General features: G+C 37.1%; 1 protein-coding gene across 2 annotated transcripts in view; it reads left to right on the top strand.

The window, feature by feature from the left end:
• The window catches only part of LOC308688218 (complement C3-like), a 133917-nt gene that overhangs the window by 55977 nt on the left and 52274 nt on the right, over positions 1-25666 (top strand). For both annotated transcript variants that reach the window (XM_081361143.1, XM_081361144.1), the window contains 7 exons: positions 185-268; positions 16285-16488; positions 16590-16665; positions 16783-16942; positions 19275-19370; positions 19530-19686; positions 21579-21742. In XM_081361143.1, the coding sequence (XP_081217269.1) occupies positions 185-268; positions 16285-16488; positions 16590-16665; positions 16783-16942; positions 19275-19370; positions 19530-19686; positions 21579-21742 (941 nt within the window). The remainder of the gene's footprint in view (positions 1-184; positions 269-16284; positions 16489-16589; positions 16666-16782; positions 16943-19274; positions 19371-19529; positions 19687-21578; positions 21743-25666) is intronic.

The raw sequence follows: 25666 nt of genomic DNA on the forward strand, positions 1-25666 counted from the left end.
TTACATTTCCAGCCAATTATGAAAAAAAAAGTTAAATGAATATCATTATAGTTTCAGCCAATAAGTTCATAATCAACTTCTGCTCTTTTCTTGCGCAAAACTCACCAAAACTGTACAACATCTATTCAGCACATGGCTCATGCCTTTTACTTCATCTTCCTGTTCTTCATCCCAAATGAAACAGGGGAAACACCTTTAGTTATTAGAGCTGAACCACCAAAGGATTGGGCTCCAGGCACACCTGCTAACACCTTCATCTCGATTGCTGGTAAGGAAAAATATGTTTTCAAGAACATATAGTGATTATTTATTTAAAGTTATGCAATTTTGTTTAAAGAAAGCTGAAGCCTATATCTACAATCATCTCATTACATCTGTCCATCTGTCTTAATCAACCCAGCCCACAAACAACAAAATCCCCACACAGCAAAATCCCCAGTGTTAAATTAACACTCCTCAGTGTACATATGTGTCCACACTACAGGGTGTTAAAATTAACAATGAAGCAGTGTTGAAGTTAATGAGATAATTAAGTGATTAATTAAGTGATTGGCCATTAGTGGTGACACCTGATGTTAATCAGCAGAATCATTGAAGGAAAGAGAAACAACAAGAACAGAAAAAAGAGAAACACAAGAACTACAACTGACTTCGAGCCATTACACATTATTGCACTTATTATTTTACCAGTTTGACTTTATTTCTGTCATACATCTACACACATTCTTATTAAGATTTAACAGAAGTTTAGATGGTAATGTTTTATGGAGTGTTTGTCGTGGTCGAGGCCAGCATTTACCCGCTATAAAGTTACCATAAACTTCGCAGCTTTAAAAAAACAATCATTCCTAATGCCGAAACCTGACAGCTAATACGAGTCAGAGTAACGTTAGGGAAGAAATGTTTTCAAAGTCTTTTACACCGCGAGTCTGACAACTGGACACACTGCTGAACAAAGAACCGCACGTCGGAAAGCAAGCCTGAGGTAACTTAGCTTACAATGTTAACTGTCCTGTCAGATACAGACAGTGATGTTGCCAATGTCATTATTTTTATTTTGACAAAGTGGGCGGGATAATATCGCGAGCGGGCGCGGGCACTGTGAGCTCTGAGCGAGCAGGAACGAGTAACAGTTAGTGAGTTGTCGTCGAAAAAGATGGATAACGCAAAAAAGCTGTCGGGGGCTAAAAATAGAAAAAGAAAGAGCGGAAATGAGATGGCATGTCAACTGATGCGACAGCAGCTAAATAAGTGGATGGTGAAAGGCTACAGGTAGGATTTTATTTTGTGTGACGTCCAGGCATGTAGGCTAGGAGATTCCCGGTGGGCCAACGTGCTTTTTGGGCCGATACATCTCATACTTTTTTTTTTTTTTTTTTTTGTCTTAACGCCCCATAAAACACGTACACCGGCGGCCCATATGTTTTGTTTTGCTTATTTGGCGGCGCTGGGTTAGACAGTGCGTAATTAGTGTGTAATGCATTGGTCAAATAAAGTCAGCGTTAGTTTTTTTTTTCAACACCCGATGAAACGCGTAGATCAGCGGCCCATTGGTTCTTTTCTTGATTGACACTGGGCTAGTCCAATCACATCTTTAATGTGAAGTATAGAAATATACTCTTTCAAGTATAGAAATTAGTACAAAACTAATTATGAAAGTTTCCTTTATTTTTCAGTGCATTTGTTTTACAATATATGGCTATTACTATCATGGGATTAATATTATAACTATTATTATGTAGTAGTAATTAGGGCTGTCACTTTTGTGAAAAAATCCTGTTCGATTTTTGAGACATATGTGTTCATTGAATCGACTGTAAAATCGATTTTCCATGTCTAAAGACGTTTCCATTTTAAACGCCAAATATGGGCAAATCCACGGACAACTAACAGGCATTAAGACGAACGTAAAGAGGGCGCTTGAGATGCGCACAAGTCAGCAATATTCCTGTTGATTTATTGGCACAGGCGTAACTATCGGTAAGCAGGGTAAGCGGTTGCTTACGGGCCTGTACCAATCAGGGGCCCGCCCGCGTTACTAGAAGATATTGATTGACAGTCGGGTCCCCCTATCGCATTTTACTACTTTTAGTCTGATCGCATTTGAATTTTTTGCGAATTGATTTGAATAAATAATGACAACAACATATTTGACTGATCATTAAATAAATGTTTGAAACGAACAATGATGAATTTGGTGTAATTTGTTTCGAATTGGGACTGGGGAATCCCCGGGTGAACATGGGCATTGCGTGCAAAACAGTAAAAAACGTTGAACTTGAGACAGATATGGAGTCGTCAAATTTTAAACACAAAAGTGGCTTTCAAAAGCGTAAACGAAAAGAGGAATTTGATAAATTAATTAATAAATTAGGAAAATAGGAAAGCTTCTTTAAAAAGATGACACATGGGGAGATCGAGATTGAGATGGAGCAAGAGAGTGAAGCGAGTAGGCTAAAGCACCTGAAGCGACCGTTGGTAGTAGCAGCTCCGTGGTTAAATGCAGCTATAATGTAAGTGAGCATCTTTTTTTATGTATTTGGACCTAGGCCTATGTGTATATAGCAGTTACAGTAACAGTAACAATGTGTTATTATGGTGCGCCATCACCAGCAGTTTTTTTTTGTTTGTTTTTTTTTGTGCGCGTAGCGTCATCACGTGTTGTAGTAGGGGGGCCCGCCTTGATAATCCTGCTTAAGGGCCCGGTGTTGGCTCGTTACGCCACTGTTTATTGGCGTGAAGTTTCGTGCACAATGACAAACAGGAGTGCAACATTCTCGAAAAACAAATAAGCAGAGTGGACTGCCATAACATTAATGAAAACTACTGCAGTCTTCAACATGCCTGTGTTTACGGTTAGAAAAGTCAAACAAATGTTGCCTACGTAGGCGATTGTTGACCGTAGCCTGAATCTGTATCTGTATGAATGAGACTGTCTGAATACCGGCAGAATTCACATTTTTGTAGTAAAAATAGAAACATTATGCAGAAGTAGCCTATAATGTGTGTTTGTCAGAGTTGCAGTGTGATGCGCGTTCGCTGCGGACGTATCGTGATGAGTTGCATGCGTTCCGAGAAAAGACCGTTAAAATCGATTCCCTATTTTCGTTTTCGAAACTTGTGTTGGTTGGTCCGATCGATTGTGCAATCGATTTTCGAACGTAAAGTGACAGCCCTAGTAGTAATGTAGACAGACACTGTAACTAAAAGAGTTTTGAATTTTTCTTTGTTTAATTTGCACCAGATTGATGAATTTAACATTAAAAAGCACAAAATTTTCTTACGGGGGAGCATGCCCCTGAACCCCACTAGAGGGACAGAAGTCCACTCACCACAGTGATCCAAAAAATCCTGTGAGAAACACTGGTATTACTATACCAATGCAGCTTACAGCTTTTTGGGGGGGATTCATCACTGTGGAGTATAGTTCAATTCTATTAATAAGTGAGAATTTTGTACTTATTTCATCTGTTCGTGTTAACTCTCACGCGTTCCTACTCACTCATTAAATGTATTTATTTATTTATTTTTTTGGGGGGGGGGGGGGGGGGGGTATATATGCCGCATCCTTCTCACCTTTTTTACCCCTGACCTGTTTTCATGCCTGAAATGATTCATGTTGCAGTGCATGATGGGAGCCTCCAATCAAAACGCATCAATGGCTCACATCATGCATTGCAGCATGAATAAATTATGCAGCTGAATTGTCCTGTAATTTTCATTGTTTTTTCCTATTTGCATTTATTTTGCTCTTGTTTTATTATGACTTTAGTTTTGTGATGTTCAGAGTTGATCTGTTTGTTTATTGTCACCATTGTTGAGATTCATATGCTGATTCTTGATGTCTGTTTGTTTAAAAAACAATAGCTTCTGTGCACAAAGTATTTTTAAAATTGTTCATATTGCTGTTGGATCTCAATCTGTAGAATCTCAGAGCTACAAAATGAAACAAGCATATAGTAAAAGATTTAGACTCTGAATGACATCAGTGAATCAGGTCACTACATGCTGATAATGTCTTCATCAAATCATATTGTGAGCAGGTCATGTTTTCTCTTGCAGTAACACACATGCTTTATAAATGCAACATTGGAGCAGTCAGAGAAAAATTATCATCAAAAAAATGAAAAGGGTTAAGAGCCCAACTAAAGCAAACACTGATCACCATAATGGTGAATTGAACCGAAAAATTGCATACAACATTACTGTCTAAACTTCTGTTGAATCTCAAGTAGATGTATGACAGAAATAATGTCTAACTGGTAATATTAAGTGCAATAATGTTTACTGGCACGAAGTCAGTTGTAGTTCTTGTGTTTCTCTTTTTTCTGTTATTGTTTTTTCTCTTTCCTTCAATGATTCTGCTTATTAACATTAGGTCTCACCACTAATGGCCAATCATCACTTAATTAATCACTTAATTATCTCATTAACTTCAACACTGATTCCGTGTTAATTTTAACACCCTGTAGTGTGGACACATGTACACTGAGGAGTGTTAATTTAACACTGGGGATTTTGCTGTGTGGGGATTTTGTTGTTTGTGGGCTGGGTTGTAATAATTTCACTTTTATTCACTATTTTTATTTATTTTATTTTTACATTACTATGTTTTAATTGAGCAGGTCACACCAGATAGCAATTGATCACGTTATAAAATAGAGAACACAGGACACGTATGATCACTAAAACCACATTCAGAGATGGTCATGGATGGATTCTGACCACATGCAACAAAATATTCAAATGTATAAAAGGAATTCTGAACTTTTGCTTGACCCATTCAGGACAGACAGCCTCAAGCTGTTGCAGTGTAGAAGCAAAAACATGGTTTTCATGTGTATGTATGTATGTTTGTATGCAAATGAGCTGCTGCTCCCCGCTCCGCTTTCCAGAAGAAGTGCAGAGTATTTACAGCTCGTACCTCAGATACTCTTTCAAAAACTAAAACATCTGTTTGGTTTTGATTATAATCTCTTTCGTGGTCACGCTCACGTGACTTGCAGCTCTTTATCATTAAGAAAGTTTATTATCTGCATGTAGGCATGTGCCGGTATCAACTTTTCATGCTGCGATTAATTGATTGAGCTTTTACCACGGTATACGGTATTATCACGATATTTTAATTGCTCAAGAGAAATGGATGGATTGGTGGGGGGGATGTAGAAAAAAAAACTACTTGCATTACAATAGTGATTGTCAAAACATTTGGTAACTAAATAGAATTTTACACAATTTTCACGCTTTCAATTCTTGGGATTTGATTTCAATCTTGATTCAGTATTGACTTTTTGGATAAATATTAGGTAGGCTACAGTAGATAGACGTTCATTTTTCTCAAGAAAAAATATATCTCACATAATGCTGTAAACATACAGAGAGCCCTGTCAGCTGGTATTATTAAAGGTTAAAAATTAACTAATTAAATTAAATATAATTTGGTTTTCATTATAATAACAATTATGACACAAGTAAAAATATAATACAAATTGCACATATTTAGCAAAATACTCCTCTCTATAGCTATTTTTTTCTAGTCAACTAACGTGTTGGTCATTAAATGGCTTTCCTGAGGTAAATGTAACGTTCTGTGACATAATTGTTCACCTGCAGTTTTATTTACCTCTTTCCGTGGTTGAAAAACACTGAATGATCGAAATTATGTATGAGGCATATATACCTTTCGGTAAGTTGTAGCCTACTGTATCTTTAAATAAAAAGTAACAGATGATCGGTTTACTTGAACTGAGGCGCTACAGTGATCTGTCAAGTCACATTTACAAGCACCAAAACAGTATTTGTTGTATGAATTCCGTAATAAAATGGACAGAACATGAGAGCTGAGAATTGTTTTCATACCATAATAACCTGCTCTGTCTAGTCTGTCGGTCTCCGTGTCCTCTTTGCTCCGCGATTTTTCTCTGCGTGAGAAACTGCATGTGGCGCGAGAGCGTTTGAAAAGTGTAAATTGCGTGAGTCTCACGCTGAATGCGTATTGACAGCTCTGCTTTTAGAAGGGGGATAGATCGTCGGCAGCGTGCCTCCTTCCGCCATGCTTCTTCTCCATGTGAGGATTGTTTACATTAGACTAGAGTGCGCACTGCGCCGCATGCACACAGTGCTAATACATGTGGGGATTGTTTACATCAGAGTGCGCACGTGTTTCGCGCAGCATATACGCAGTGTTTGTATAAGCGGTTGATGGAAAATAAGCTAATACACGTTCTATAAATATAAATTCTGATCTATTATTTTTCACGGTATTTTGAAGTGCCCACGATAACAATATCGTGCATATTCATTACCGCGATTTATCGCATTACCGAATACCGGCACATGCCTATCTGCATGCGTTTTAAAACCATATAAGTCTAAACTTCTGATATTGTTTTCTCGTTTGCTGCGGTCCGAGCCCGATCTGGTTTCACACTCAACTTGATTCTATCGAAACCTGGTGCGTTTGCGTGCATCTTGCGTCATCGCAAACGTGCATAGCACATGATAGAAAACAGAACCCGAGTCAATATACAGTATTGTGTTTTTTTATTAATTTGGTGCTGTTATGCATAGCTGAGAGAACAACACAGGTTTATGTGTGTGTGTGACACATAAGGTGGTTTTCAGCTGCTTGCAAATGAACTCTTTTGAGGAGACAGTGGATTTCCATTAATTTGTTGTCCTGATTCCACGCACTATGTGCGAATACACTGCAGGCTCACTCTCGCTCGTATCCAAGGTAAATCATCAACACTGTCATCCTTTACATGCGTTTTATTTAACTAAATATATAATAATCAGCTAAAACGCTTGGGCAGGTCACATTTCTTCCTGAACAAGTGCGCACCCGAGTTCGTGTTGCTTTCACATTCAGGCGAACCGCGGCACGGTTCGAGTGAAACAGAACTCAGAGCACCTCCTCCAGGTAGTCTCGGGTTCGGTACTCCAGTGCGCACCCGGGTCCACATGACAGCGTTCACATTAGATATTTTTCATGCGATCCGTGTCCCATTCCGAACTAGACTGCCAGTGTGCAAGGACCCTAAATCAACTGAAGATAAAAGACGACATTAAATCTCTCAAGATCTCAGCAGAGGAGGATTAAACAACTCCACAAACAGCATTACCAGCTTCACTTATTACCTATTACAATTAATAGAGGTGTAGATGTTGATGGTTTATTGGAAATAATAGGTTTTGTAGGTTTAATAGATCAGTGTTTCCTTTAGTTGGACACTTTGACTCTTGGCATTTTTATGCAAGTTTGTGGTCTTTATTACAGTGTTTACCAAAACACATAATTTGTTACATAGGAAGTCAGAAACAAATATGATCAGGTGATATAGTTTCAACCATCATGAAGTAGAATGATTCACAAATCTCATCACTGACCAAAAATTATTTTTATCATCAATAAATTATTTCCACCAATGATAATTTCTTGCCACCAATCAGACATTCGGATATGTGATTTTAAAAATACATTGTAGAGTATTTGGATCAATTATATTATATTATCAGTTAATATAATTAACTTAATGTAGTATAATTAATATTACAATCAACCCACCTGTTCATAACTAAACTAAACATACATACATGCATAGGAAAAATGGTGAGTGATTGAATGGAACAGGAAACAGGAAATGGAACTATGGAAAAGATCCTTTTAACTATGAAAAGAACCATCAGCTTATCATTTTCAGTCCCCACAGACATCAATCCGAAGAAACAGCAGTAGAGAGCCAGAAAAAGAGAGAGAGAGTCACTGTGAATTTGTCTCTAATAAAGCCTGAGAAAGGCCCCACCTCTCTGGGTTTGCTTGGCCAATGAGAAGGGTGGAATTTCCTAGCAGGAAAATTCCTCTGTGGTTGATTTATGAATCTTTGTTTTAAGCGTGCTCACTTGCATGTGCAGCTGGATTGGTTTCTTATGAAGAAACTACGAAAGATTCTTGTAATACTAATATGTTGCACAGCTCTCAACATATCATGTACACAATCATTTCAATCTTTAAAGTACCAATTTATAGAGACCAAACATGCTATAGGTGACCATTGATTCTATTGTAAAATACACAGCACCAACAAAATAATACTATTAAAAGACATTACACATGACAGTAAATCATTCACAAAATGTTCTGGGATGCATGCTCATTATATATATATATATATATATATATATATATATATATATATATATATATATATATATATATATATCAGTTCATCGATAAATGAATGCAGGGAAGTCTATGTCTGTAGGTCTTGTGGCCTTGGGGCCTTGTTCACCCTGCTAACAGCCATAAAACCAACTTATCTGATCGTGGTCATGGTAACTAAGACCTTCTTGCCCTTGTTGGAGGGGATGGGACTACAGATCCCAGAGTGAGTTTTCAATATTATTTTTAAATATAACAAATACTTGTGTCTGATTTGCCTCAGTCGTTACACAATCTATGGCAAATTGTTGTGAAGGAAGACAAGCATGTGAAGTTTAGGCCTATCTGGTTTCAAACTGAAGCGAAACACTGTCTGAATGTTTCCTGAAGAACTGAAAAGCTCCTAAATGCTCCTAAAAGTATGATGCTACAAATGATGCTTACTGCTACAAATTGATAACGGTCAGATAAGTATGATTTAAACCATGCTAATGCAATTCCACTAATGCCAACATAATTTTCAAGTCTATTTAAAAGAATGTTGTGGTCAATAGTATCAAATGCACTATGGTACGGTCTAAATCCTGACTGAAAATCTTCACAGATATCATTTCTTTCTAAAATGGAACATAGTTGTGAGGATACTGCCTTTTCTAGTATCTTTGACAGAAAAGGTAGATTCGAGATCGGCCTGTAATTAACTAATTCTGTACAATCAAGTTGTGTTTTTTTAACAAGTGGTTTATTCATAGCCAGCTTAAAAGTTTTTGGTACGTATCCTAATGACAAAGACGAATTAAAGCCACAATATGTAACTTTTTTGCTTTAGAAATAGAAAAAAATCACTATATCTATGTTATATATATTTTTTTAGTTGTGTATTTACTAGGGGTGTGCATTGGCACTGCCCTCATGATTCGATTCGATTACGATTCACCAGGTAACGATTCAATTCAATTCGTTTCTACGATGCATTGTGATGCATCAAAATTCTACTGCACACAACAAGGCAAAATTTCCATCAGTCATGAGGCAATACAAGCAGTCAGATATTGAACAACAGATTTTATTGGCTGCTATGTGTGTATTATCACTCTCCTGTATCTTTGACATAAATGTCATTAAATAAAATAAAATTGAATGGTACAGGGTATTGGATATGGCATTTTCAAACCTGAAAAAGTAAACATAAATCACTGCTTTCAGTGCTTTGAATGAGAAATGTTTCTCTTCTCTCTGCTTGAGAACCATTTGAAATTAAATTTCAACTTTATTGTCCAACTCAAGGCCAGAAAATAAACAGTGTAGGGGTGTAACGGTTCACAAAATTCACGGTTCGGTTCAATACGATACACTTGTGTCACGGTTCGGTACGTTTTCAATACAGCAAAAAGAAAGAAAATGGCAGAGAAATTTCCTTGATTTTTTTTTTTATTCTTTTTTTATTAGAACTAACATCATAAAGTATGACATTTTTTTCTTTGAGCAATGATGGAGCTATTATTGACTCTTCTTAGGAGCATATAAAACAAAACAGCTCCTTGGAAAAAATTAAATGTAATATTTTGTGCTTATAAACAAATGTTTATTTTAGTTCAGATTAACATTTGAGGGCAGCAATGTTATTCATAATGTCGAAATAAATCCAACATAACGTTACTTGAAAGCATTATAGCCTACTATTCCTGCCAAACTTCCAAAGTTGCAGTTAGTGTTACTAGAGTAAATCCATGGTGAATATTGCAGATCTGTGGACACCGGATAGTTCATTCATGTCACAATGTTTCTTCCTGGTTTCCACGTCAGCGCTGTTTGATCCGTTAATAACAGAGAAATGTGAATGTTTCTCACTAGATCTCGCAGCGATGTTATTACTTTAGTGATGAGTTCAAATGCTTTCTTTACTGGATCTCTTAGCGCAGCGTAGTATAAGATCGGCTCGCGCTGCGTTGGTCCAAACTGATAAACAGTCCGTCACGAGTAGCTCAGTTTCGTTCCGCTTACATTGCGTTTGCCATTTGATGTTGTGGTCGCGCCAGCGTCTACATTATGAGCGCGCTCGCGACGCGCTTACATTTGAAATAAGCGTTCGGTTTGAAAATGCGTGCCTTGTACCGAACGGTTTAATACGAATACGCGTACCGTTACACCCCTAAAACAGTGACATAATCGAGTATGGCACTTTGCCGCATCGATGCTGAATCGTGCATGCCCCGCATTGCGATGCATCGCCTAATCGATTATAGTTGACACCACTAGTATTTACATTATCCCGACTTTTTCCAACAACTTTCAAACCAGGAGAAATTTGTAATTTAATTCAAAAACACGTCACGTTTCTTTATTTCCGTTTTGTCGCCGTCAATGGAGACCGCATATCCGCGTCAATGGAGAACGCATATCCGCGTTCTCCCTGGTTTCCGCTCGTACTGCCATAGTAACCAGAGCACTCTGATAGTAACCAAGGCGACAGACATGGACAACTGTGTAGTTCGAAATGTCTATCTGCATGCTGTTGTTTCGTTCAAACATTATGGGCCATGGCAAGCAGACTTTGGATAAAAAAGGAGAACTAAAACGAGAATCAATATCAGCGTGGTGTTTGAGATGCCGAGAGCTCCCATAGACAGTATATAAATGAGAGCTCCACGTCCGAGACTTCGACCGCTCCTACATGTACTTTATTAAACAGGTAAGCACATATACATAAAACTAATCAATGTTATATAGTTCAACAATGATAAAATGTTATAATATGATCTGTATGTTATTCTAATGTTGATCTAGCTTACTGCTAGTCTCATACAGACAAACTAACACAGAATAACTAACACAGAAATAAAATAAATTTTAACACATTTAAATGTTTTAGTTTAGTGTGATAGTGTAATGTTAGACCAAGTGAAACAACGCTGCGTTACCTCACAAGTTTAATTTGTCTAATAAACTGACCTGTGAGTAGTAATTCTGCACTTGCATGTAGTTCGGTAGAATGAAATGTCCATGTTCCTTTTATATCCGCGGGACTCGCGTCACCTGTGGAGCTGATAGCTGTCTCTTAGCAATCTCGACCTGCTTCATATCACAGTCATGATAAAAACATTAATGTATTTACTCATCCATAAACATTATTAGATCGGTCGGCTTGACGTTGACGACAAGATCCATAATTCTTAGCAAATGTTGCGTCATCAAACTACGCCTTTTTTATTGTAAGAGGTAAGCGACCCCTAGCGGCGAAAAAAATGACATAGTGTACATTTAATGATATTAAGAAGAGGATCTATGACCTCTGGAATGCACTTCCTGATGCGATACTGTAGTAGACATTTGCATGGTTATAATTTTCTCCCTGATGTTATCAATCTTATAAGTGAAGAAGTTCATAAAGTCATTAATGCTGTGCTACTTGGAAACTTCTGTTTTTTTTTTTAAGCTTTAATTTTCGTTAGTTTAGCCACTGTTTCAAATAAATACCTAGGATTATGTTTATTTTCTTGTAATAGGGTTGAAAAATAAGCAGATCTAGCAGCTTTTAAGGCCTCTCTGTATGCAATCGAGCTCTCTTTCCATGAAATGCGAAATATCTCTAGTTTTGTTTTTTTGCAGTTGCGCTCCATTTTTCTGGCTGCTCTCTTAAGGGCCCGAGTGTGCTCATTGTACCACGGTGTTGGACCATTTTCTTTAATCTTCTTTAAGTGCAATGGAGCAACTTAAAAGTTTCTGTCGCAATATCTAGTTCTTCTAAGCTATCCGGGATGCTGAGATGATGAAACTGATCAGGAAGATTATTGATAAAGCAATCTTTAGTGGCAGAAGTGATAGGTCTAACATATTTGTTACACGGAGTCGGCTTTGCAGCCTTGGCTAAATGAAGTTTACACAAGACTAGATAATGATCTGAGATGTCCTCGCTCTGCTGCAGAATTTCAACGGCATTAACATTGATTCCGTGTGATAATATTAAATCTAGAGTATGATTACAACAATGAGTAGGTCCTGACACGTGTTGTCTAACTGCAATAGAGTTACGAATGTCTTTAAATGCCAATCCCAATGCATCTTTTTCGTTATCTACATGTTTATTAAAATCACCAACAATTATCTGCAACCAGTACTAACTCTGATAGAAAGTCAGCAAATTCATTGACAAAGTCTGTATGCACTCAATGTCAACAGGTTCCACTTAGGTTACGTTTGGATTTATGTAACATTATTTCAATTAAGTTAATTACATAAGGTTAATCCAATGCCCTTTAGTTGAATAAGTTTAACAGTCTTAATTTTGTCCAAAACAATTCAGTTAATTAAGTTCAATTATCCTAAAATTGTGTTGTTGAATTCAATTTTTACCCTTAGATGGGTTTGGAAGTTTTTTGTATGTCCTTATTCGTGGAACAGACACAGTCTCTATATAATGATATCTAGGTGAAATGTGATGGGATTTATCTGACCTTGGTGAGGTGAGACAGCTAGCAGACGGTCGGTTTAGCCAGTCTGTCTGCTTCCTGACCTGAGTCCCAAGTCATGATTGTGCTCTAAGACTATGTGCCATATTACTAGAGAGAAGAGCAGCACCATCCTAGGAGGGATGAATACCATCTCTTTTCAACAGGTCAGGTCTGCCCCAAAAACTTTTCCAATTGTCTATGAATTCTATATTATTTTGTGGACACCACTTAGACAACCAGCCATTGAGTGAGGAGAATCTACTAAGTATCTCATCACTCCGGCAAACAGGAAGGGGGCCAGAGCAAATTACAGTGCCTGACATCGTACTTCACACACCTCTTTAACATTAATTTTAGTGATCTCCGACTGGGGAAGTCAAACATCATTAGTGCCGACGTGAATAATAATCTTAGAAAATTTACGATTAGCATTATCCAGCTTTGATGTCAGGTGCTCTGGCTCCCGGGCAAACATGTGACTATGGTGGCTGGTGTCTCTATTTTCACGTTCCATGTAATAGAATCGCCAGTATCTAGGGCACAATCATTCTCAGTGGGTGTTTCACTGAGTGGGGAGAATCTGTTTGATGTTGTAATCGGAACGGAAGAGCAGAGTTTTGTCCCGCGACTACAGCGCCTCACCGTCACCCAATTGCCCTGCTGCACGGGCTCTACTTCAGCTGGAACCGAACAATGTAAAGAATTCACTAAGCTAGTCGCATCCAAAGCAGTATCTAAAGCCCTTGCATTCTTACTATCCTCGATTAAAGTTTGGATGTGTGTCTCTAATTCTGAAATCTTCCCCGTCAGCTTGACTATCTCCCTGTATTTATCACATGTAAATCCTGTGCTGACAGAGAAGGATATGCTAAACATGATGCATGAGGTGCAAGTGACAATAAGAGGAGATGATGACATGACTTACCGTGTTTGTTGACTGATCCTACTAGTTGTTTGATGGACCCCCCTATCTGAGGGTTGTCCCCTCCTAAAAAATATCATTAAAATATGTGTATTGTAAATAATACAATGATATATACTTAAAATAATCGTTTAAGTAGTAAAACAATACAAATGCAAACAGGGCAACAATATATATATATATATTTTTTTTTCACATTTTGAGTCCCCCCTCCCTTGCCTCACAGTGCTTTGGTCCACTGCCTGCTCCCCTTTTACCTCACCAACAAGGCTTTTCAGTAGTTGTGAACCTCCAGTAAGTCAATGCTTTGTATTCACTTTAAACATCGGATGAAGTGATTATTTTCTCTTTAATACAGATGATGCTGCGTCATTAATAAATCATGACAATTTTTTTATGATAACCAACTTTTCTCACCTATGTAGTTATGTTAGCGATTATAACGTTTATCCTTGTTTTATACAGTCTATGCGTTTACATAGATTATTTAAAACCGTTCCCTCACACACACCCATAGTGTGTACGCATACACGTTGTAGTCTTGTAGATTAGACAAGTGCGGGTCGCACTTAGATTTTCACGCTTTCACTGTGTGATTTAGTTTATATCGTTTAATATTAGTTAATCTAATGTAATATCACACAAATCTAATATATTATCACACCTATTGAAAACCATCAACAGGTAACCATCATCACCTGATCTCATTTCACTTTAGCTTTCTTTGCTGCTGCAAATGTGTTTAACAAACACACTGTCACAGCGGCCATAAAACACAAAAGATATAAAAATGAGTTAAGAGCCCAACTAATGGAAACACTAATCACTCTTATGGTGACTTCAAATGAAACACAGAGTTAAACCCTTGTTAATTCTCAATAAAGACTTTTGTAGGCATCTGACAGAAATAAAGTCAGTCTGGTTAGTAATAAGTGAAGCTGGTAATGCTGTTTGTGGAGTTGTTTAATCCTCCTCTGCTGAGATCTTTACAGATTTAATGTCTTCTTTTATCTTCAGTTGATTTCATCTTAGACTGTGGCTGAAATTACTCCATATTTAATATACACAGATTTTGTCCAGTTCTGGTTTATTTCTTTGCTCTTGGCTGACATGTGGCATTGCTATGCAGAGGTGTAAAGTCCAGGTTCAGAAAGTAAAAGTCCTCCTCAGTATTTTGTTCCAATCACCTGGATTTGCTAATTCAGCAGGAGAGAGAACTAATTAGTGAAATCAGATGACTGAGTTTATGGGTGGAATAAACATATGGCAGGACTTTTACTCTTTGGCCCCTGGATTACCCACCTCTGATCTTCAGTTGATTTCATCTAAGGCTGTGGCTGAAGTCAGTTGTAGTTCTTGTGTTTCTGCTCGTCTCTTTTTCTGCCCTTTCCTTCAGTGATTCTGCTTGTTAACAGGCTTATTAAGGCTGAAATGACTCCATATTTAATATACACAGATTTTGTGGCTCAGATAAGTTCCAGCTCTGGTTTATTTATTTTGCTCTTGGCTGACATGTGGCCAGAGGTGTTAAGTCCAGGTTCAGAAAGTACAAGTCCTCCTCAGTATTTTGTTCCAATCATCTGGATTTGCTAATTCAGTAGGAGAGAGAACTAATTAGTGAAGTCCTCCTCCTCGAAGCAGCCTTGCGGTGGCTCGACTCCAAAAACCAGACTTGCTTCCTTTTTACCAGAGCATTTCTCTTCAAGTCCAGCGTGTCCGTGAGAAGGACCGGTGCGTGGTGACGGCAAAGGACTATGGTCCCAGGCCTCGTCGTCACCATCGTTTCTGGGTGGGGGAGGGCTTAGATTCTTATGGGGAAGAGGGCTTAGATTTTTCATGCCAGTGCGCAACCACTTGTGAAAAACTGCTTTAGATGTGTGTAATCTATGCTGTTTATTTGCCATTTTAAGTCATGTTTAATATTAGTTTTTTCTTTATTTGCATATGAGATATGAAACTGAATGTAGTCAGATCATGTTATATTTCAATTCGTTTAATGACGTCAGTTTTGTGTCACAGAAAACCTAGAAATATGTTATTTTCCGGACAGTAAAATAGGTCTTGGAAATAATATTTTGTTATGGATTGAACAGATCCACTATTTACAGGGAATGTTAAAGTCTGAAAAGACTACTGACTATTTGTAGTCTGGGTTTCCCCATGCTGCTTTGTGCGCAGCGCGATTTTATTCACGCTGCTAGGCAGCCTGGATTCCATGGACTATAGATTTTCACCTCAGCGAGGGAACCAATCACAGAACGGGGAGGGAGCAGCAAGACGATGACGATGTCTATGCGACACACCGAAGCAGTTTGTTTATATCTATGGATCTAACATGGCATCAGACGCTTTCGATGCAGCCTTAGATAGTTTAGAACGCAAGTTTATTTCGTCTTCTTCCTCGTTGAATTTCTCTCGCTCTACATACGTCATCTGGTATAATTGAAACGATTGGCTATGAGCTACGTACAGGCGCATTTGATAGACATTCGTAGCGTCCAATAAACGGCTCTGGGCATTCGTAAACCACGCCTCAAATACGAGAAAATGAACATGTGGTTCCCAGACCACGTCTCAATGAGAAAGAGGTCTGACGTTAGCCAGGCTAGACTATTTGTGCTGTCAGTTAAAAACCTACCAGTCACAGCATAGTGTTGGAAGTGTTGCATAAATGCATAAATTACAGCTCATCCTAATAAAGATAATAAAAACTAAATTCTCAGCCTACATTTCCTCTTTCCTCCTTCCAGGTGAAGAGATGTCTCAGACAGTCGAGCAGGCCATCAGTGGAGACTTCATGGGTCGCCTTATTGTCCAGCCCAGTGGATGTGGAGAGCAGAACATGATCTACATGACTCTACCTCTCATTGCCACTCATTATCTAGACAGCACCAATCAGTGGGACACTGTTGGCATGGACCGCCGTGGTGAAGCCATTAACCATATCAACACAGGTCAGCAGGATACAATAGTTATACAGAATCTGACTAGGATTTGAAATAAAAGAAGAAAAAGATTGAAAACAAAATAATATACAATTAATTTTTGCATTAAGGTTATCAACAGCAGCTGGGTTTCCGTAAACCAGATGGATCTTACAGTACCTTTAAAGAGAGCTCGAGCAGCACCTGGTATTTTCATTTCATGCCCAGTTTCTCCTGTCATATTTTATCCTATATATGTTTTTTTTTATGATTATTTGTAACAAACAATAATTTGTTAATATTTTGCAATTCTGTCTGTTAAAGGCTGACAGCATATGTGGCCAAAGTCTTCGCCATGGCCATTAACTTTGCTGCTATAGAAGAAAATGTGCTCTGCAGCGCCCTCAAGTGGCTGGTTCTCCACAAACAACTGCCAGACGGCTCCTTTAAAGAGGACACAGCTGTAGTTCATGGAGAGATGGTGGTAAGTTGAATGTCCCTGATAGCAGACCAACAATGAATAAACATTTAATCAAGGTTTAAACTTCTTTAAGTTTAATTTTTTTCATCATATTTTTATTTCTAAGATTAAAAATAGATCAAGATTGACATAAAATCGATATTTGTTCAACTTAAATTAAATCACTTATTTTACATTGAATCAACATTGAAACAACAAATCAATCTTGCGTTATGTACAACAGGATCTTAAATAAATCTTAAATAAATAGAATAAATCTTACTTTATTCATATACCGGTGAATCAAGTCCGTTTTGACGTCTTTCAAGCAGAGACTATGCAGGGCTGAAATGAAAATGGTTTTGAAGCAAAAAGTCATTAACTTCAAAATCAATGATTAAACAACTCAGACAACTCAAAACAAACAGCATTACTCTCTTCAAATATTACTAACCTGTTTGATTTTATTTCTGTCAGACGTCTCCAAAAGTTCTTATTGAGAATATTCCGAGGTTTAGATGTTGATGTTGTATTGTTTAATTTGCAGTGACCGTGATGGAGATCAGTGTTCGCTTTAACTGTACTCTTGACTTGATAACATTAGTTTTTGTCTGGCTGCTTTAACTGTGTGATTATAAAGCACTTTTGTTAGAGCAATAAAAGCTAAGAGAAATATGATCAGGGCATGCTGGCTGTAAATTCTAATGATGACACAATTAGGAAAATAGTTATGAAACAAGCCTGACTCACTGATCTCATGCAGTTTAATTCCAAATAGAATGTGTGATGTATTATTAATACTTATTACAGCAATCAGTTATGAATTATTTGAGTGATGCACTGAAAAAAGCATAACTTAGAAATCAACAATCAGCATAATGAATCTCAACAATGGTGACAAACGGCTGTCTTTCAAATTCCCTCTGCACGCAATAGGACAGCGCTACAACCAACCAGAGCGTTTTCCCAACAGCGGAGCTAACGTTAGTTGATAGATTAAACTTTTGCCATATCTGGCCGGCAAAACTACGAACACATCTTCCTTTTTTAAGAATGACTTAATAGCCGTTCTTTGTTCTTTTCTCAAAGAAAAGCTTAACTCCAAGTCCTCCAGAGTCGCGGCCAAAGCTGATTGAACGCTGTTCGCCAGCAGCAGCTCTTCTTTGTTTTCAAGTAGCAGGGAATTCCCGCCCACTGACTCTATACACGATGTGATTGGCCTGACTAGAGTTTGGTTTTTCCAACTTGAAAAGTCAACAGAGTTGATAGATGACACTGGCTGCAAAATAAAATGTGCTGCCGCTAGGGTGCGTCTAGATTTCTAGGCTAACCCAGCATGCATTGCGGCAAGAAGATTTTTGTTGATTGTTACCATTGTTGAGATTCATGTGCTTATTCTTGATGTCTGTGTGTCTGATTAATGCGTAAGCTCAAAGTGTTTTGTGAATCTTTACATTTTTGTAATAACTAATTACCTGCTGGATCTCATGCTGTAGAAGCACAGGGCAACTATAATCTAAAATAAAAATGACCAACACATTATTAAAAAATTAGACACTGGATGAGATCAGAGATCCAGGCCACTAGATCAACAGTTACACAAAATCACCTGATCATATTTTTACTTGTCTTTTTACCCATATTTTTTTTTCCATTACAGCAGCCAGAGAAAAATTAATGTCAAAAGGTCAGGGGTCAAGAGTCCAAATAAATCAAACACAAATCACAATGATGGTAAAGTCAAACTGGTTTGTGAAGTGAAGTGAAGATGGCAAAGCTGGTTTTGGTGTTTTTGTAAGATGCAGTTAGTTTCCATAACCCTTGAAGAATCTGCATTTTGCTATTTCACAGGACATTTGTTTCCATGATTTTAGTAAACCAAGAAAAATCACACAGCCAGTGATCATTATACATATTAGTTATTTGAAAAAAAAAAAATATATATATATATATAATAATAATAATAATAATAATAATAATAATAATAATAATATATATATATATATATATATATATATATATATATATATATACACATATATGATTTGATATTTTGATAATAAAATGTTTGTTTTATGGGGGAAAAACTGTTGCATCCAACACCCCAAATAAAATTATAATTAATATTAGGCTACTATTTATTATAAAACACTGCTTACGTTTTTGTAATAATTACAATAATATACATTAGTAATGCAGTTTATCTTATAATATTTTGAACTCATGCATGTTTGGTGACCACTGATTAATAACCCTAGTAGAAAGGGCTACATTTGCAGATTTATTATGAAAGCATGTGTTTTTTTATTTTATTTTTGTTTTTTTCGTGATACTGTTTATTTGTGCTTTATTTCAGGGTGATGTACAAGGTAAAGATGCTGATGCCTCTCTGACAGCCTTTGTTGTGATTGCCATGCAAGAGGGCAGAGAGATCTGTGCTAGATCAGTTGGTGTAAGTACAGGTCTTCCACTATTTTGTTCATCAAAAACTATAAATGATATATTAACAGTTGATTTTTTTTTCTCTTGGGTTTAACCTCTTACACTGTTGTGTTTACCGAAAACAAAACACTTTTCCTGTTGATTTTAACATCGTACACACAATTTATAGAGTCTGGCTGAAAGTATCAGGAAGGCTGTTGCATTCTTAGAAGGTCGACTTCCAAAACTGACCAATCCTTACGCTGTTGCGATGACGTCCTACGCCATGGCCAATGTTGAAAAACTCAATAAAGAGATCTTGATGAAACATTCCACCCAAGGAGAAGGTCAGTCACACCAACAAGTCATCAAATGTGTTGTGCTTCATATAACATTGAACAATAAAATAAACCAGAGTGGAAATTCTGAAAGAATTATGTAGGTTTTGTGGTGTAATGATTGCTGCCTATTGGTGTCAATAACAGTAGAATGAATAGAGTGGGAACAGCAACACAAATAGTTCATAAATAAGCCAAAGCATCATGTGTACAGCAGGTGTACATCATGCAGCGTTTTACATGGTAAAAGCCCACACAGATATGAAGTTGTAGCGAAGTGATTGTTAGCAATGTAAATTTACTTCATTTAGTTTATAACGTTACCCCGGAGACAAAGTTTTATAATTATTGCAGCAATATTCAACTTTACACAAGAAGAAAGCCTATAAAGAGAAACAACTTACCTATGGCATGGGAGTGCTCAAGGGTCTGTTGTCCGACCAGGAGATTGACTGGCTTCCTATCCTCCAACAAGCGCACATAAACAATCTTGCATTCGGTGTTGGATATATCAGTGTCTCCGTCTATTAGAACGGCTACCCAGCTAGAAATGTTTTGTTCTAAAAACGTTCTGAGAACATTACCATGAAGTTCTAATAATGTTTTCAGTGGGTAGTTTTATTTTGGTTCCCAGAATGTTCTCCTAAAAGCTACACAGCAAAAACTCCAGTGATAAAACGTTAATGAGATAATTAAGTGATTAATTGTGCGATGAGTGACCATTATTGAAGACACCTGACACTCAGCATGAAACTGTGCACGTTAAGTTCATATTCTGAGTTCATCTGCTTGTAGCCTATATAGTAGCCTACAGCCTACATCAACATTGGTATTTTATATCACTGTATTAGTCGTTAAGCGTTTTGTCCCGACGGAAGGGGAATCTTTGAGTATGAGGTATTGAGGGAAACCGATTATAATCCTGTTCATGGTAGAGAAAGCTGATGACATGTAGGCTACACAGGGAAAGTAACAATGAAGTTATTGAATGAAACATAAACACAGTTTTTGTGTGTTTATCATCTTTTCCGCATATACTGACACAGATAATCATTTTCATTTTATGAATGAATGACTTGCTCTAACTGTTGCTGGTCTTCGTCAACAACACACGCTTTTGCACGCTGTTAGATCGACTAACAGCAGATGGAGAGTATGCTCGGCAATCTACTGCTTTTCCTGCAGTTCCTGGACGTCAATGTTGAATTTACTGTCGAATTTGAACCACTGAATTTGTGGAAGCGAATTTGCAAAGCAAAATAAAATGGACCGAAAATTGCCTGTTGAATATTATAGGTTGTATTTTTAAACAGTTTGAATATTTTGGAAGTGAAATATGAAAGGTGAATATGGATTATTGAATTTTTTAATAATGAAAATGTGTTTGAAATGTTTTAAATTGAAATATTCACAGCTTAAATATTCAACCATGTTGAATTTCAGCCCATAAAAATTCAAGCCCTAAAAATACAATGCATTAAAATGCAAGCATGGTTAATGCAATGCCTATTTATTTATTTTTTTCAAGTAGTGCAATTCAACAGGCTTTTTTATTTCAAAAACATTTGACATTATTTTACTTTCATAGATAACATTCTCTGAAAACATTCTTAAAATGTTACAGTTAAATGTTATATCTTAGTTTACATTTAACCTTATAGAAACATTATTTGTAATGAGAAAACATCCTCAAAACATTCTTTGAACATTACATTCAAATGTTTTCTTTAAAACATTAACCAAACTTTAGGGAATGTTAGATAAAGTTCTGAGAACGTTCCCTGCTAGCTGGGAAGCTCGATGGTCTGGATCAGCATATGTGAGCAGAATAACAGATTCCCCTTCATGCTCCAGCTTCATCTCCACACCTGTTTTTTATCCCCGTTTTGTGTTTGAATCAGCCGGTAGGTCCTGGACTGTCGCTGGACAGCATCATCACTCTCTAGAGGCGACGGCCTATGCTGTGCTGGCACTTGTGAAGGACAAAGACTTTGATAAAGCAGGAGAGGCAGTGCACTGGCTGGGCAGACAAAAGTCTTATTATGGTGGATCTGGCACCACACAGGTACACTAACATCTCACAGGCCTGATAGCGCTCCGGCGCCACGCCGGATTTCCGGCGTACAGACGTGTCTGCGAAAAAAAAAAAAAAAAAAAAAAAAAACGGTTCACGTTCGCGTGATCTGACAATTATCCCAAGATCTGAGAGGCGCTTTCACTAAACCACACCAGTAAGCCTACTTCAGCCAATCGGTAATAGGGTAGGGGCTGGTCTTGGCCAATCAGATTGATACAGCAGTCACTCCACGTGCGAATTTGTTTTGTGTTTCCCATACACTACGAATGTGTTTCCCACACTGGCAGCGCGAAACGTAGCCAAAGTCATGGAGCACAACTTTATGAAGCCAGGGGAAGACACCAAACTTGTCGATAAAGGCATAAAAAATAAATGGATAGAAGAGGAGGTGAGTAGAGACGAAAAGCCCTTTGGAAGCTGGTGTCAAAAACTCCGGCAACCAGGAGCATGTTTCTGCACTTTGTGCGCAAGGAAAATATTATATGGAACTAGCGGGAAAAAAGTGCTGCCACGGCACGAGTTAGACCCAAGTCATCAAGCAGCTGTAGCTCGTGGCCTGATTTTAGGTCGCTGGCCAACAGGCCGTTCACATATCGCGTCTTTTGCGCGCTCAAGTTCATTCAAATGTAGGCACGCTAAGCACGCTCATAATTGAAGCGACGCGCTCGTTTTTTTCCAGGCGTTTTTCGGTGGTGGAAATCCATTAGCCACTAAAACTTTTTTTTGTTGTTGTGGAGAGCGCAGTGCATGGTTGCATAGCAACGACAGACGCCACGGGAAAATCCGACCAAATTTTACTATTAATAATAAAAGATAGGCTAAAGTGCATTGTAAATGTCAGTAATTTATCTTTTCAAAATCATTTAAAGTCTGAAATATGTGAGGTTTATATTTTTATAAAAACTTTTTGTCAAAACTTTATTTGAACTTTTACATGTTAGTATATAACATGTTGCAAGACACTTTTAAAATCTGGCTATCGTTTTTAATGGTATTATTTTAATGTTTATGTAAACAAAAAGTGCATATTGATGCTTATTTTATTTGTTATTTGCTGGTTTTCGACATAAAACTTGGTGAATTGATTTCATTGTGTAGTATTAGTACTTTTTGAACAGGATTCTGTGATAACCGTGATCATTTTTGTCACTATAATCGTGAAATGAAATGTTCTTGCAATTTCATCTCAGTTATGATCAACTAAAATCAACTTATTATGTGTTTTTTTTTTTTACAGTAAAATATGCAAAGTACATTTTTCTATAATAAAAAAAAATCTGATTCTGTTCTTTTCTCTGGCACGCGTTGTTGGGTGTGGAAGGTTACTAATGTGATTGCTTTATCTGTAAATTAAATTAATGCTTTTTCAATTACTGAATTCATTGAAATAAAATGAATTCTTTGATTTGAATATTTTTTTGGCAATGAGTCGTAAATAGGTAGGTCTTAAATTTCAATCTTTATGGTCTTAAAATGTCTTAACCTGTTAAGCTGCAACCTCACTTTTGAAAAATCCCCAGAAATGACATACCCAAACTGAAACAGATACAGTTCATGAACCCTTTGTATTAAAAGCACAAGTATGATCTCATTTGAAAGCTGACACCTGGCAGTTTATTGTAAATGTATAATTAATTATTGTCATAATGAAATTTTTTTTTTATAAATAGCTTCAAAGTTTTGTAAAGTTATTAGAAATTATTTTTTATGAAACATCCTTATGAAAATAAAATTGAAGTTGGCACTGTAGCAATCTAGAAATGCACTACAGCTAAAGCCACATGTCTAAACATTTTGTTTAAAATCTGAAGATAATAAGTCCAAAACTCTGTATTTAGTTAAATGTTTTTCAAGTCCATGTCAAATTACTTTATTTTGATTTGACTCTAAAATGCAACTGATGTTTATTGCCATCTTCTAAGCATCTATCCAGTATATTGTCTCTATTGTTTTGTGGTGCAAACGAGCTCCATTCAGTCTCAGTCTCCCCCTGCACACATTCACACATCTCCAGACTGGTTATGGCTCTAAATATGCATTTCTTTTGTCTGCATTATAGTTACTAACGACTGGCTATTCACAGGCTATTCATAGGGTTTCAGTCCCTAATTTCTTTTATCAAAGTTCTCACTTTTACATTTTAAACTGTATCAAATGCATTTCTTGAATAAAGAAACATTTCAGTAAGCATTCAAAAAATCATAAAAGTATAACTTCTAGGTGGCAGGTGCACCTAGGGCTAGCTAGCATGTTAGCTTAGCACACCATCAATACACAAATATTTATGAGATTAAAACCATGTTTGTGCTCCAAACTTACTTTATAACGCAAGTCGAGTATTTTAAATAATCTTCTGTGATCTAATTTGGCTTCAGATAAAAAAAATCAGACAGAAAATATAGTATTGGATAGTGTTCTGCACAATGATAGTCTATATAGATTAGCATTACATTATAAATATAATCTATTATTATGAAAATACCTGGCATGGCTTGAAAAACACAGGTAACTCAAATATCATTGCAAACATGTTTATTGTCTTCAAAACGTCTGTATCTGCATGTTACAGCGCGATCTCTGTTAGCTTTGTGTGTATCAGTGACGTCCTGGAATGTCACATGATCATGGCTCTTCTTCATGTTCCATATATGGACTATTATTGTGCATAATAGCGCCCTCGGGCTATTGGTATGAATTGAAAACACAGTATCAGAGTATCTAACCGCTCATAATGATTGCATCGACGCATTTGGGTATAAATTCAATAAATATTATTCCTGTCTATAGAAATCTGATGTAAATCTATGAGAATCTATCAATATTTCTCCAAATCTGCACATTTCTGAGCTAAAAGCCCTGAAGGACGTAGTTTTGTGAATCGCTGTCATGACGACAGCACTGGAGTTTTTTATGAATGAAAGCGGCTGACGCGCATAATTCATATCAAAGGTATCGACTCATTTTTTCATTTCATAACTCCTGACACAAATTACGAAATAACTGTCGCTATAAGTTTCTCAGAATACAATAGTGGTCAAATACTGAAACTTGAGTCTTATATCTTTTTAATGATGTATAGTTTGTCAAGGTATAACATTAAATCTGATAGTAACTTTGAACTATATATAAAAAAAAACGCTTCAGTGCGCACTGGCAACGGTTAACAGGTTAAAAAGGTCTTAAATTTGACTTACTGAAACCTGCTACTGTAATATAGGCTTGTACTGGGTTTTTTCATCTCATGTCTGAATGATGTCCATTTATATCCACAAAAGTCACCAGAATCTATCATTTAAGGGTCTATTTATCAAAATGTTCTCCTAGGGGAGCACACCCCTGGATCCCGCTTGACAATTATGTTGATCAGGTCATATATCTTGGCTTAGGGGCCCGCTTATCTCGCAGGGAAAAAAGTTCAGGCTCAGGATTTTTTTCTACTATCACCCCTGCATCTCATCATCTGACTTTAGCTTGAGTTGACAGTAGCAGTAGTAGTAGCTTGAGCTTTTAAAAAAAAAAAAACAGTAAATCTGTCAGAAGCCTTCAGAGGCCTTGGACTATTATTATTATTCTATTGTTTTCTCGTAATCTCGACATAGAAATGATTAAGTCGTGATAACAAGAAAACAACTTTTGTTAAAGGGAATGTGTATTTAAAATGGGTCATTTATGTAGAAGAAATGTGAAATTATTTCTGAATTTGGAGCTTTCTAGACTGAGAAAAGCCAGAAAATGTATTTTTGGCTCATGTGGATGAAAGACAACAACTCCCAGAATGCACTTGCTTTTGCTGCCCTAGGAGGCCACTCCCAAGCCACGCCTACCAGTAAGATAGAGCAGTTAAACAACAAGTCTAGGCTTCTAGTGAGTCTCCGTGATGAGTCTGCCCGGGATTTCGAGATCGCCCAAATC

The sequence above is a fragment of the Scardinius erythrophthalmus genome, assembly GCF_964197995.2.
Source record: "Scardinius erythrophthalmus genome assembly, chromosome: 3".
In the NCBI taxonomy this organism is placed as follows: Eukaryota; Metazoa; Chordata; class Actinopteri; order Cypriniformes; family Leuciscidae; genus Scardinius; species Scardinius erythrophthalmus.